We start from the raw sequence: 14,931 nt of genomic DNA, 5'->3' as shown, positions 1-14,931 counted from the left end.
TTTTAAAGTGCTTTTAAATATTGCTTCATATTATAAAGGTTAGGGTTATAATAGAATCCTCAAAATCAAATGAAATCATTGATAGATATTTCAAATAAAATTATCCATTATCTGTAACCATGAAAGAGTTTCATTCCAGATTGTTCTTTGGCCTATGGAAAGAGAAATATAATCTATTGATATGGGATCCCATTGGGGCCAGTCACCAGAACCAGAAGTTTTATCTTTGGAACTTTTGGATTCGTGCCAGAGCCCATCCTCAGGGAACTGAAGTGACTGACACAGATTAGATCCTGAAACATTATTAAACCTACTCTGTGAGTTTCGGCTGTTTTGCTAATTGATTTTTCTGGTGTTAACTTTCCTTTTCTATGCATTGCTTCCTATAGAAAAATAACATGGAAGGGAACAAGTTTATAGGTATTATGAGGTCTAACACATATCTCCCAGCTGGTGGCACTTTCCATTTTAAGAACATGAAAGGAGTTTCACAGAGCCAGCAGAATCTGATTTGGGACCTGTAAAGCATAGGCCAAGTCTATCATTCAACACTGAAGATCAAATTCACTATTATATAGTGTGAATTTCTTCGCTGTTAACAGATATAACAGATGGCAGGATAGACAGTGGTGAAGGAAAACCACAATAATGTACAAGGTGCATTAGAAATATTTAAATTGAATGATCAGTAAACTATAAGAAGGAGATTCCTAGGCAATAACATATACTATATCTAAGATGCAAGCCATGAGAAACAATTTCTGTTAGTTAGGACTAGAGTAGATGACCTTTCTAAAAGAGTGAGGCTGTTTCTATGGTTCATGAATAAATAAAATTCAATGGATGATACCATAATCAGCAAATGGTGGGATGTTATTACTTTAACTAGCCAATTTGCATCACTATTCATAGGATAGCAAGTGGTTTCCCACTCCAACATGAATGGAAGTTAAATCTGCCTAGGTTTAACAAAGTTGATATCTAAAGCTAGTCCTCAAGTTATGACCTTAAATAAAACCAGAATTTTGTTCCTAAGCAAGGCAGTTGTTATGCTCAATTTTACAGCCTTTTTTACCATTGGTTGTTAAGCGAATGACTGCAGTTAAGTGACTCATGTGATCATTAAATGAATCTGGCTTCCCCCATTGACTTTGCTTGTCAGAAACCAGCAAGAAAGTTGCAATTGGCTATCACCTAATTCTACGATGATGCAACCATCATAAAAACACGCTGGCTGCCAAACACCCAAATTTTGATCACATGATCACGAGGATGCTGTGATGGTTGTAACTGTGAGGAACAGTTGTAAGTAACTTTTTTGAGTGCTGTTGTATCTTTCTTCATTAAACGAATGATTATAAATCAAGGACTACCTTCCAAATAGAACAGAACAGAATAACAGAGTTGGAAGGGACCTTGGAGGTCTTCTAGTCCAACCCCCTGCTTAGGCAGGAAACCCTATATCATTTCAGATAAATGGCTATCCAATCTCTTCTTAAAAACTTCCAGTGTTGGAGCATTTACAATTTCTGGAGGCAACTTCTGGTTCCACTGATTAATTGTTTTAACTATCAGGAAATATCTCCTTAGTTCTGAGTTGCTTCTCTCCTTTATTAGTACCTGTATCAAGCCTCTGATTTCGCCCCTGGTCTGATTGATTCTATGTTTGGAAACTATGTACAGGTATACTTGACTTACAACAGTTTGTTTAGTGACCATTCAAAGTTTCAACAGCAACTGAACAAAGTGACCTATGAGCATTTTTCATACTTATGACCATTGCAGTATCCCCATGATCACATAATCAAAATTCAAATGGTTGACACTCATATCTATTTCCAGTGTCCTCGGGTCATGTGATCACTTTTTGCGACCTTCTGACAAGCAAAGTCAACAGAGAAGCCATATTCACTTACAACCATGCTACTAACTTAACAACTGCAGTGATTCACTTAACAACTGTTGCAAGAAAGGTCGTAAAATGGGGCAAGACTTGCTTAACAAATAGGTTGCTATTTGCTTAATGACATAAATTTTGGGCTCAATAGTGGCCGTACATTGAGGACTACCTGCATTTTGGAAGTATAAAGAAATGGATGTTTAGTTGTACTGTTGTTTCGTCCTCTTAGTGAAGGGCAGCAAAGAACAATCTAAGGAGATACACTCTATTTTGTCAAAATGGTGCTCCAGGTCAGCAAAACTTAAAAACGAGAAGACAAGAAAAACAACTGGAATGATCAGGATGTTTGTCATCTTAAAGCATTCCCATTGATTTGCATCTGCCCTATAAATCAGAGAATCCTCAAATGTGTTTAAATGGAACCCAGCGTCACAGTACCTGATCCTGAGTATAGAAAAGCAAAGCATCTGAAAGATTTGAAGAAAAGTACAGTAGGACCTCCCATGTGCAAAGGGAGAGTTCTCTTAATACAAAACCTCACTGAAGTGATACTGCCGAAAAACAGAACAGAATAAAAACCCTTCTGAATTGCTTATTGCTCCTTTTATCATCCTTTCCTTTCTCAGAACGGCCAGGTACTTTAGTATTCTTAAAAGTTCAGCCCATTGACCTTACTTGAAACATAATGAGTTGATAATGGGAGCCGCTTCTTCACCTGGACCTGCTCCAGTAGTAGTTGCTCATCAAAAATCTGAAGCATATCTTGTGTTAAATAGCAACCTATTCAGGGACTGTAACAACAGAGCTCAGATTTCTAGGCACTGTCAGTTGGGGCCAGTCAATGAGTTTTAACATATCAGGAAATAGACTTGACACTTGAACAAGATTAAACCATTTCTGGCCTTAAACTAAATGTATATTTCAGTGCTCCTTGCCTCTCTATCTTTTCAAATGCTTTCTTAAACCACCCAGAATGATGTATTCAAGTATTTACTTCTGTAATAAAACTAGTAAGGATAAAATCAGCATTTATCCCAAATGTATTAGATACAAAATTGTTAGCCAAACCAAACTGAAATGTTTGGATCAAGATGGTTTTATTAGCTTTATGAGAACAGATCCAAAGATTTCAAAAGAAGTCTATGGAGATTCTCAGTCAACCCCGGTCATGGTTGTCCCAAAGTTGGGAAACATCTTCAAAGAAAAACCAGAAAGTCCAGTTGCCTCTTGAAAAAGCCCCTTTGGGATTTCAAAAGAAGAACAGCAAAGGAATGACTTTTGTGGAATCAGTCCAGCAAAACCAAGAGTGCCAGTAATTTTAACAAAACATACAATTATTAATAGGAAAATTACTGGTTATGAAACAGCCAGTGTCTGCAACTTTTATCTTTTATTTAAAAGGCAGCAGGAAAAAAAACCCTTGAACTGCAGGAGAGCAGAAATACTGAAGGAAAAAATAACTTAATTAACTGTATTATTGATCACTTCTCCAACTATTGTATTAGAACTATTTCTTAATTAAACTAACTTATATCTTTCTTTCCACTAGCAATACTATTCTTTGCCACTAGACAATCAACAAATAAAGGACAAAATTATACTTAAAACATAATACACTTCTATTTTAGTATACATTCATAAAAACAAAAAGTATCACCCCAAGGTTAAAATCAAAAAGCTTTTTCTGTAAAGCATTGAATTAAATGCATTGCAATTTCTATGCCAACTTGTGCTCTACTCTCCTCACATCATGAATCCACAATGTACATAACATTTATCCTATTAGGAAATGTTTTCTAGTGTGCAATATAGACCAACAAACCAATGTTGCAATACCTGAACATCTGCAAAAAGTATTTATTAAATATTAATTTAAATATGAAGAACTTTGTTGGAGGCAGCAAAAACCTATAAAACTTACAAAGGGGGTGATTGATCTGAGGATATAAAAAGAGCTTTGGTTTAAAGTAAAGATACAATATAAAATCTTTACATTAAATTTTCATAATACAATATTTCAAAAGAAAGAGAAAAAGAAAAATTGGATTACCTGTCTCGCTACCTATTAAAGGCTGATTCGCAAAATGCATGATCAGGTCTTTCAAGTCTGAAAATTCATTGAAGCCAAACTTGTATGAATTCCCTGTATATTCCACATGAAAATGCTTTACAGAATCTTTTGCTCTGAAAAAAATAAAAGAAAAGGAAGTGGTTAACTGTACAAACAGTTTGTACTGGTTCCAGAAGACTATTAAATAAGAAAGTTAGCAACAAGAAACTCCCTTATCTTCATAAAGAACTCATCCACATTTTCCTCCGTTCCCTATGGTCTAAGTCTATGGTACTCCTTACCACCCACCCTTTAGAAAAGATCATAAGCTTCATTGTGAGAAAGTTAACTTTCATCTTATATTACTCCACTTATTATTTCCCTTTGATGTAGCCTGGTGCCTTCCAAGTACTGTCTGTTGAACTACACTTGGCCAGGCTTACCAGGAGCTTTGGAAGTTGGGAGGCTTCCATATATGAGTTCAGAACCAGACTGAAAGCAATTCCATGCTTCTATGTACCCATAACTTAATCAGCACTGGTGAACTGAACTGATTTATTTGTGGCTCAACTGTCTTATAGGAGCAATTATGAAGCTCTTGATGATTTTGAGATAAGGCAGCTTTTTTGCTCTTCCAGTTCCTCAGCTTCAGATCTTATGAGAAATGTTAACTTGATGGCTGTGACGCTCTCTTTCAGTAGCCCAAATGAAAAGAGCAGGAATAAAATCGTATTTTCAGATCTTGTTCTCAGCATTTCAAATAGAAGAAGTTAAGGCAATCAGAGATTTGCCTATGTGCCACACCATTTATTCAGTACCTCTGACTATCACCTGACTATCATCAGCTAGACAAAATGTGATTATCTCTTATCCATTAATAGGAAAAGTAAGCATATAATATCACTAAAACTATTGCATTATCACTTCAGAAACATGACTTTCAGACTGAAATTCTCAAAATTATAATAAATAAAAGATCATTCTAGTTTGCATGTATTTGAGACTTCAGCATTTTACAAAACCAATCTAAGCAAACAGTCATTATTTGTAACGTAAGTTGAATATAAGTTTTTCATGTAAGCTGAAATCCAAGCAAGTATCCGTAACCTACAAAAATAATGTCTCAGGGCGCACAAGTGGTCTGTAGTTCATGAATTTCTGGTTTTATTTTAGCACAACGTTATATAAGATACTGTCTGGAATGTCCATCTCAAAGCAATGTGGTTGTTAAATAACTCCATTTTTATAACCTTTTTGCCACCTTTGTTAAACAACCCCAGCTTGCCTCATTGAATTTGCCTATTGGCAGCCCCCTGGGAAAATTGCAAATGGCAATCACATGATCTTACAAAAAACTGAATAACAGAGTTGGAAGGAACCTTGGAGGTCTTCTAATCCAAACCCCTGCTTAGGCAGGAAACCCTACACCACTCCATTTTGGGATATTGCAACAGTTGTAAATACATGCCATTTGCCAAACACCCAGATATTGATCATGTGACCACAGGCATCAAATGCAAGTCCCCTTTCTCAGTACCAGTGTAACTCAAATGGTCATTCAATGATTTAGGACCATCTGCACTATGCTTAACACATTAACTGATTAATTATGGGTATTTAAATTATTCTACTTCTGATTTTTTTTTTTAAAAAAGTATTTCAGTCAAAGTTAAATGTTCCTGTGTTGTAGCTATTTCACTGGTGCACAGATGAATTGCATTTCCTAACTAACTTGTGAAAATTGATCAATGATAGAGTTAAGAGGATTGGGTATGCTGTAATATTACTTTGCTTCTTGTACCAGCCGCTAAATATATGACAGTTGTGGGAAAGAAAGCAGATACTGAAGTCAAAATATGAGCAGGCTCACATGAGAATAATGTAAGAAACATTCATAATACTATACCTTACAGAAAGCGAAAAAAGAGTAGTCCTGCCATTGCTTTTTCTTAGGAGATAGCTTCCATCACTGCCATTGGAAAGAAGAAGAGCCTCGGCTGCATGGCGTGTGAGATTGTCATGATACCACCTAATGAGACATCAAAGTTTGTATTGCATTAAACCCATGCCAATTGCAACAAGTGTGAAGTCCCATGCAGCTGGGCATGTTCAAGGAAGCTAGAATTACACAGATTTCGGTAGCATGACTTAAACAGTAATAACAGGGAATTTCCAATTCTCCTTTATTCATGAATTCATTACGGTGGGAAGTCTCAGAACATTTTGAATCATTTCTTCTCAGGTTTGTTGACATTTGGAAATAGCTACTGTTTACTAAATGAGTTGTCAACAGATTTGTTTCTTATCTCTTGGCTCTTTATAATTAAAATTCCTTCTAGTAAATTCCCTAGAATCTCATGAAAAGTGACAGAGCAAAAATGTCATGAAAATCTCATAGGTGTAAGGCACACTGCAAAACAAAGATCTTAGAGCTGTGATGGCGAACCTATGGCACACATGCCCGAAGTGGCACACGGAGCCATGTCACCTGGCATACATGGTGTCACCCGTTCCTCTTCCGGGTTTCTGGTGGGCAAGCACGCGCCACAGTCAGCGGGCCTTTGTGCATGCGGCAGTGGTAGAAACTGGAAGAGCTGGTCTTCTGTTTTCCGGTGTGGGCATGTGCGCCGGCCAGCTGATCGCATGCACACACCAGAAACCAGAAATTCATTTCCCGGTGCACACATACCCCCTGGGCAGCTCCTCTTCTGGGTTGCACCCCCAACGAGCACGCACACTCCCTTTTCAGCACTCAGTGCCGAAAAGGTTCCCCATCACTGCATATCTGACAAATATCCATGAGGATCCCTATCCATTATGACCCATGTCAGATCTGCAGAAGGGATCAAACCAGTCAGTCTGATGAAGCAAAATCCTGGCTTCTTCGTTCATCAATCCCACATCCCAAAGTGCTGGGGCTTATGGTGCAGTGGTATGATGCTGTTTTCATCATTTAATGAAGTAGTTGGAGACTGAAGATGTCTATTTTGCCAGACTTTGGTTTGAGGTGGCTAACAAGGTTGGTGGAGCACCAGAGCCAATTTCTAGAGACAAATCAGTCATATCATCAGAGAAAGTTACTGATTCCAACTTGTAAATTTATGAAGTTGTATTATAGAAACAGCCAAATATGCAAAGTATACAATACAATGGGCACCATGTGATTTTTTTTTTTAAATGACTTAATAAAATGAATTTCTGAAGTGCAAGGCCAGGATAATCCTCACATGCTATAAAGTAGCACTTTCAAAAAGGCCAGCCATGGTAAATGTTTTTTGAAATGTCTTCTGGAACTGTAGAAGTCAGAAAAAATAGGTCCCTGACTCATACTGTTCAGAAGCCTTTGGATTTCATTTCTTATGACCAAACATTTTGCTATTGGCTGCTATAGGGATCATAGCTAACCTTGTAGGTTTCCTGAGTCAAACTTGGTTGAACTGTGCTGGGTGATGTAATGAAGAAGCATCATGTGTTCTGAAAGACCAATTCCTATTATGGCTTAATGGCTGTTTTGGATCTTGAGTGAGGGTTAATCCTATCACTCTGGAGCTGAAGGCCTTTTGTTTTGTAGTAAGATGGCCCATTCTTTCTGGAGCTATTAACAAAGATGGGGCTGCTTTCCAAGAACATGTTTCTTCTTTTCTCATCCAGGGAGGTATAATATTTAATATTTCCTAGAATATTTCATTCTTCTGGAAAAAGGGTGGGTGCTAACTTTCTACAATACTAATAGGGTCTTACTTCTTCATTATGCTTATTATCTCAATCCACGAAGTTATTCTTATCCCAGTTAGTCTTTCAAGAAGTGGTTTGATAGGTGGTTTATCTTGCCCATAGTAAAGTGCGGAAGATATTTGCAGGATCAGACCAATATACTGAATATTGCTATCTAAACTGGAGCAGATAATAACAGCCTCCAGTCAAGATACTCTGAGATGGAGAAGGCCACTCTACACTCTCTTCCCTGCCAGGAAAAATACAACCATCTCTCTTCATCACAGCTCCTTCGTGTGAACAGATGAGATGAAATCAGTGGTGGGTTGCAGGTGGTACGCCCCGGTACGGGCGTACCGGAGCCTGCCCAGAGCATTGGATACTGTTCCAGTACAGTGCTCCAGAGGGCCCACCTGCCCGCCCAAGCTCCTTACCGATAAGTTGCTCCACTGAGTATGTGGCACATCACAGAGATTCACGGAGGTGCTAAGATGCATGCGCGTGCTGCACGTGTCCATGTGGACGGCCCATCGGCCCCATCCGCAACCCACCACTGGATAAAATGTGCACCTGGAGTGGGGAGGAGGGAATTCCAGCAACAGCACCATGGTTTACCAAGAGGAAACAGCAGATTTCAAAAAGAAATCAAACTGGATGGGTAGGATGGAAGAGGTTCAGCCTAGAATCCCTCAGGATATGTCTATTAGTTATAGCAAACAATTACAGCTTTAGTCTGGGAAAGATTCTGTCCATGTAAGCAAATAAAGAATTAGACTCAATTGAATTTCACCGTGTCAGCTTTCGGCTTGGGCCTGGTACCATCTCATTCTGCCAAGTAATAAGGCCAGCCTATTCAAGTTCTCTTAAGTGTTGGAAACTATCACGGTAACTTTCTAAATCTCTATTTCCTGAAGCCCTCTCTTCAGGAAGTTTGCTTGCTGGTCTGCTTCCTCTTTTAGAGACATGAAGCAATCTACGTATACGCAGATGTATATTACAAATGCTGAAATCCCAGACCAACTTGTATATATATTTCATACATGTCAGTTTGATCCAGTTAGGCAGTTTGCGTGAGAAGTTATGGTTAAAAATGAGTATTATGAAATGGATGTCACTCTTTTTGTTGTTCAGTACGTGAAAGTAGTAAAGTGATGCATTAGAATCTCAGCTGTTGCCCAAACTGTCTACAAAGTTTCCTAAATTCTGAGAACACCAGAAGAAAGATGCCAAAGGGAATGTCTAGAAGCAATGCAGAAAAAGTCATCTGTCAAAGTGAGCCTCTCACAGCACAGACATTCTTTATCAGGTCTCTCTCCTGCGGAATTGAATACTTGGACTGGGCCATTAAACATAACACTATCCCCATGCAAAAAAGAGAAAAAGAAAGAAAGAAAGAAAGAAAGAAAGAAAGAAAGAAAGAAAGAAAGAAAGAAAGAAAGAAAGAAAGAAAGAGGGAGGGAGGGAGGGAGGGAGGGAGGGAGGGAGGGAGGGAGGGAAGATTGTAAGCTGTTTGGAACATTAATGTTAGTAGGGTAAAGTCTCCTTCAAGTTGAACTCCACTACTAGTCCTGCTTTAGCCACAAAAGCCAACTTTGAGTCACTCTCTCACAGCCTAACCCACCACAAAGGATGATTGCTGTAAGGTAAATAAGAGAAGTATGGTATATTGGATCATATCTTCGCCACTGTGAATTACTTGTAAAAATAATAAATGCAGGATACAAATAAATAAAAATTAATAAATAAGCCTTAAATAAACCTATACCAACTACCCTATGGAAGCCAAGCTACCACTGTTTATGTGTAATAATACTAAAATTAGAAGCTGCTCCAAACTCTGTCTATCCAGCATGCATAAAAAGACCAAAGGGTCATCTTTAAAAACACCTGTTGTTCCAAGTAAGCTCACTAAGTAAATGCCAGAACAAGAAACATTTGAAGAGCAGATATCTGATGAATGGATGCTATAAACATGCATTGATCTAATATAGTGGAAAAGACGGGACTTCAAGGTTCATTGCATGATGTCTTTAGTGGGAATATAAATACAATGGGACTCGAGACTTGCATGATTAGATACAGTAGGACAGGAAAGTAACCGAGACAAAGTTACTTGCAAAATGCAAATACATTATTTTCAGTTTCACTTGTACACAGATGTGCATAAATTAATGCCCTACATTAGACTGCATTAGATTAGATCTGCTATTACATCTGATCTTTATTTCAAGGCAGTGACAACATGATCTGGAGTGAGGAGATATTTTATTTTATTTTATTATTTAAAACATTGGTACATTCACCTGGCTTAAAATGAAACTTGGCCAGTTTACAACCTAATGGTAAAAACTATATACACAAATGAAACACAAGTAATAACACCAGATCACTCTGTGCTGATACTTGAGTTCTCTGGTATCCACTTCCCTGCAGGGAGGCACCATTTATTCGAATGGTCCCTGCACCCCAGTATCTAAGGGATCCTATGGGACATTGGATGCCACTTGGAATGAGTGGATGATTTTGGCCTTGGATAGGATTGTGCCTATGTGGACTCTTGTGGATCCAACAGGGGCCCACCTAAGAGATGGCTAAAATGTCATTGGAGAAAGACAAAGAGTGTACAGTACTAGCAATGGAGAAATGGACTGCTTAAAGAGCTTGCATACATGTCTAAATTGACTTGGAATAGGGAGCCAAAAATAACTACTTTTATAAAAGAGTGGAACTCCTTTATTTGCCAAAAATTGATAAAAATGACTTGTTATTTCTGGATTTATTGTTTAATAGGGTTTGAATACGAGAAGGCGGGAAACATGTTATGTAATTTTGAAGGAGAAAAGCATTTCATTTTTCTGGCCATTTTCTCTTCTGCAAAGAGCCTACCAGTGACTCTGTTTAGGATAACCTGGTCCCTCCTAGGAAACATTTGTTCGCCGTTGTATTATTCTAGAAATTTGTTGAATAAAGTTGTTTAGAGTCTTTCAGAGTTGGAATCTAGCTGTACAGGTGCTGTGGAGTTGCCTAAGGCACAGTCTTGCCCAGTTAGATGGGAGAAGTTGAAACCTGTTGGCCCTGATGAAGTAGACATCCTTGGAACCGTGTTTTTGGCCTCCTGTGTTTAATCTTTGCCCCCTCCTGACTGAGAGTTCCCCTGGGAAGTGGCAGGCAATGGAGAATGCTTCTTGTGAGCAGGGATGATTCCTCTTACTTCAAAATAGATGGTTTCCACTTCCACCAAGGTGCGTCCATTATTGGGCCCAGTAGAACTTGACAAAATTAGATCTAGTCTCCAAACTTCCTATTCTGAAAACAGAGTTGGGAAGGTGATTGGCTTACAGTTCCAGAGAGTTCTGAGGGGAAAAAACATTATCTGGACCACTTCCGGTCAGGATCTAGGTCTTGCCATGACTAGAACAGCAATGACTGCATTTGCGATGATTTTTGACAGGCTTGCGATGGAGGTAATGCATCCATCCTGGCATTCCTTGATCTCTCAGTGACCACTATTGCTCATGGTATTTTTCTGGATTGGCTCAGGGGATTAGGAGTGGGAGGCACTGAATTACACTGCTTCTCCTTTCTCCGGGGCCGGTTCCAGTCAGAGATTCCTGCTTACTCCTTGGTTCTATTTACCATCTATGAAGCCATTGGGGGAATTTGTAAACTATCAACCCTAAATGTGATATCAGTACTCTGAGGGCACTCAATTTTACATCTCTACGCTAGGCTGACCAAGCGTTCTTTCCCAGTATTTCTCATAGAAAAAGAGAATTGCTCCACAAACTGGTTGTTGCCTCAGTAGATCAGACTTTTTTCCCAACTGATCTGATATTTTTACTCTCGGATGGGCATCGAATTTCCATAGCCTCAAGCAGAGATATCCTTTAACTGGAAAGGCCATAGAGATGCATAGAATGAGCACTAGAATAGATAGATGAATGGCTTTCTGTGACCAGATTCAGGGCTTAAAGCAGAAAAAAAATGGATGGTCAAACTGATATGGCCTAAATCTTGATACAGTCCTCCATAGGGAAGCTATATGAGAAAAAAGAGAGCCAAACCACTCTTTAATGCTGATGTGTAGCTTAATAGGTATCATGAAGAGAGAAAGCAAAGTTGGCAATTATGGTAAAGAGGAATGGTTGCACATTTTAATTACAGCTGTCTTTGAATCTATTACTAAGATGTCCCATGACTCATTCTTAATATTTACTTTCTTTCCAAGTGCTTTTGAAACTAACTTGTGAAATTGTGCTTTGTGGTGTCCCTAGCCCATTTGCCTATTGCTTTAGTTGCCAGCAGGATTAGTTAACGCCTGTCTCCCTGCCACTTCACATGTAATGCAGTATGTAAAAATATATGTTTTATCCCACTGAGCTGGCATTTTCACCTCATGTCTGCATTGGTTCCGCTTCCCTTGCAGAATAAAGTTGCATGCCTGTTGGAGCTCTACAACCCCTTCATTGGAAAAGCCATTAATCTTCTAACAAGTTTTGCATTTGACAGATATGATTTGCTCATGAGTTTTTTAGGCTGTGAATATATAGGTTTAACCAGACAACTAGAGTATGTTGATTTCAATCACTCTTGTCATGCAAGCCATGAGATAGTGTCTGGTTTTTTAAAAAAATTGAATAGACAAGTGGCCTTGATGTAGGAAAACAGACTTGTTGTACAGGTACTTCAGCCAAATATTTAGCAAATATGAAGGCATGTGCAGTAACTGCTGATAGTGTGTATACAAAGGTGATATTCACATGGTTCAGACCGGTTCAGGTGAACCAGTAGTGGCAACCTGTGGGTGGGCTGCCCACCTGCCCACCCACCCCAGCTCTATGCCATCCTATTTAGCCACGTTTTCTAAGTTGCACACATGTGTGTAACCTGCATGCATGAGCAAAGCGTATGCGCAGAAGGTGCACGGGCTCACGAAGCGAGCGTGCATGGCGAACTGGTGGTAAACTTATGTGAAACCCACCTTTGTGTGTAAGGCTTACTTAGAGAGAGGCAATATATGTTTGAATGATAAGGACAAATAGGGGGCGAAGACAATCAATTCAGTATCACTTTATAAACATTCAGAGAATCTGTGTCACTTCCATTAGCTCCTCAGTAGAATCATGTACGTTTTTCTCAAATCAAGTAAGTCTTGTCCCCCTAATTTGTCTTTTTTGAAGAGTATCAATGAAGACAAGAATGATTCTCTATGATTGGACTTTAAAAAAAAAGTTAATAAAATCCTTGGCCATGGACTTAGCTCAGCTGCTGTGGAATAAGAAGATAAGGGCTCTCATAGAGCAACAATTAGTTTAAAAACTGGAAACATAAAATATCTTTAATAAATAAATATATAAAGCAGTAAAGGATAAAGATTTCCCAGTTTTAATTTAATTAATTAATTTTATATTAATATTTATATTAATAAATTCACTTTCATTTATTTAGTAAATTTATATTCATATTTCATTGAGAGCAAAGGATTGGTGTCTTCTTCAAAGCATTTAAATAAATTAATATTAAATTATATCTGGATCTTGGTCACTTTAGAATTACCCAGGCATCTACTTTGTATTGTTGATTGAGGTATATTTTAAATATTGTATATTTTAATTGTTCAAGATTATATATGTTTATTTTAATGCACGAAGAAGCCCTCAAAAGGCCAATGCCATGGGTTACAACTGAAAGATTGATTCTCACTGATGCTTTACTGGAAAGTTACTGACATTTCTTAGAAAATTCCTCATTTGACATCTCATTTCTTCTCTGTAGTAAGTAGGCAAAATAGCCAGGCCTTTCTCAAGACATCTCTGCTATTCTACACTTAATTTATTGAAAGCAAGAAGATGGAATTTATTCTGCTTTTGTGGAAAACATTCAAGAGCATTCTTCTCCCAGTCTTGCCATGCTTGCTTTCAAGTCTTTCCCAGATTGTCTGCATATCCAGCCACTGCAGCTCCCCAACAGCTTCACCAGGAATGTTCTTTATGCATGCTCAGTTGCACCAGCAGACAATCTGAGAAGGCTCTCAGAGAACTTGTGATGAGCCGTCAAGACTTATTAACTGCTTCAATGCTTTCCATAGCATTGTCTTGCATGTGCTAACATGCTATTCAAAGAACCTCTTTAAATGTTTTGGATAACCACAGTCTACATTGTATTCCTACTACAGAGAGCCCTTGTTTAGCTACCACAATTGCTAAATGAAATTGTGACTATGTTTCTGATCTTATCTCGGATTTGCTTAGCTTTATAAACCTGCAAAGGTCAGAAATGCAAGAATTGTTTGCAAGCTTATTTTTTCATTACTGTTGTAACTGTGAAGGAAGTTGCTAAATGAGACAATCACAAAACAAGAACTATTCAGATTGGCTAGTCTCTACAAACATCTCACCAAGGTCATTAGCCATTTGCTAATGTCTTCCACAAAAGCAGATGACCTCCAGCAAACAAATAATTATTTTTGTGCAAGTGGCAGGTGGGTGGAGCCGAGACACTTCATGTATAACAAAGACCTGAGATCCAATCCAGTGTACTCACATATATAGAGACTGCAAAGGCACATAATAAAGAATAGAAATGTTAAACAAGAATCTGTATGTTGGACTGGCATTTGACCCCCAAAAGCTGATTAGGTGATTTTGGGCCAGGCACACTCACACATTTATCTATCATTTTGTTCTAAGCATGTTTCTGATTGCAAGCAGAAAAATAGTCTGAATGGGTTCGATGAGAGGAAGCTTCAAAAAAGTCAATTTACCATCCCTCTAAGAAAGATCTGTGAAAGGGCCACTACAACCCAGAAGCCCAGTTCCTAGAAATGAAAAAATGAACAGCACAAGCTTCACACAATTTCAACAATTCAAACATGATTTTTACCACTGTGAACCCAATGAGACGAGGAAATTCTAGAGATGGTCTTTTGCCATAGAGTCCTTATCTGGAAGGGCTTACTGTCTTAAGATCATTTCAAAAGAACACTGAAAAAAATGGCCAAACTTGTTTCTACTGACTACTTGGGCCCATATTAGATAATAAAAATACACATTCCAAATGGAACAAATTCCAAAAGATAAGTATATATTAATATGTCATAGCAAACAGGGACAAAATGGCTCTTATGTGCTATCTGAATTTTAATATAGATTTTGACTTTAAGCTCATAACCACTTATTGTACCATGAAAATATATAAGAAATAAATTTAAGGTTAAACCTAGCCTAAGTTTCTAAAGAAGAAATTTCCACCTACATAGAGAGTTGCT

The 14,931-nt window shown here is 38.2% G+C and overlaps 1 protein-coding gene across 7 annotated transcripts in view; it reads right to left on the bottom strand.

Moving 5' to 3' along the window:
- Window positions 1-14,931, bottom strand: part of DAPP1 (dual adaptor of phosphotyrosine and 3-phosphoinositides 1) — a 43,965-nt gene that overhangs the window by 11,743 nt on the left and 17,291 nt on the right. For 5 of the 7 annotated variants that reach the window (XM_087724140.1, XM_087724142.1, XM_087724144.1 and 2 more), the window contains 2 exons: window positions 5,857-5,979; window positions 3,951-4,084 (listed from right to left, as the gene is read on the bottom strand). In XM_087724140.1, coding sequence (XP_087580266.1) covers window positions 3,951-4,084; window positions 5,857-5,979 — 257 coding nt within the window. The remainder of the gene's footprint in view (window positions 1-3,950; window positions 4,085-5,856; window positions 5,980-14,931) is intronic. The other 2 variants (XM_087724146.1, XM_087724145.1) reach the window with 1 other exon arrangement.

The sequence above is a fragment of the Thamnophis sirtalis genome, unplaced genomic scaffold (genome assembly GCF_051295495.1).
Source record: "Thamnophis sirtalis isolate CommonGarterSnake01/CBP01778 unplaced genomic scaffold, rThaSir2_p1.2 scaffold_10, whole genome shotgun sequence".
Classification (NCBI taxonomy): Eukaryota; Metazoa; Chordata; class Lepidosauria; order Squamata; family Natricidae; genus Thamnophis; species Thamnophis sirtalis.
This window is presented reverse-complemented; position numbering and strand designations above follow the sequence as displayed.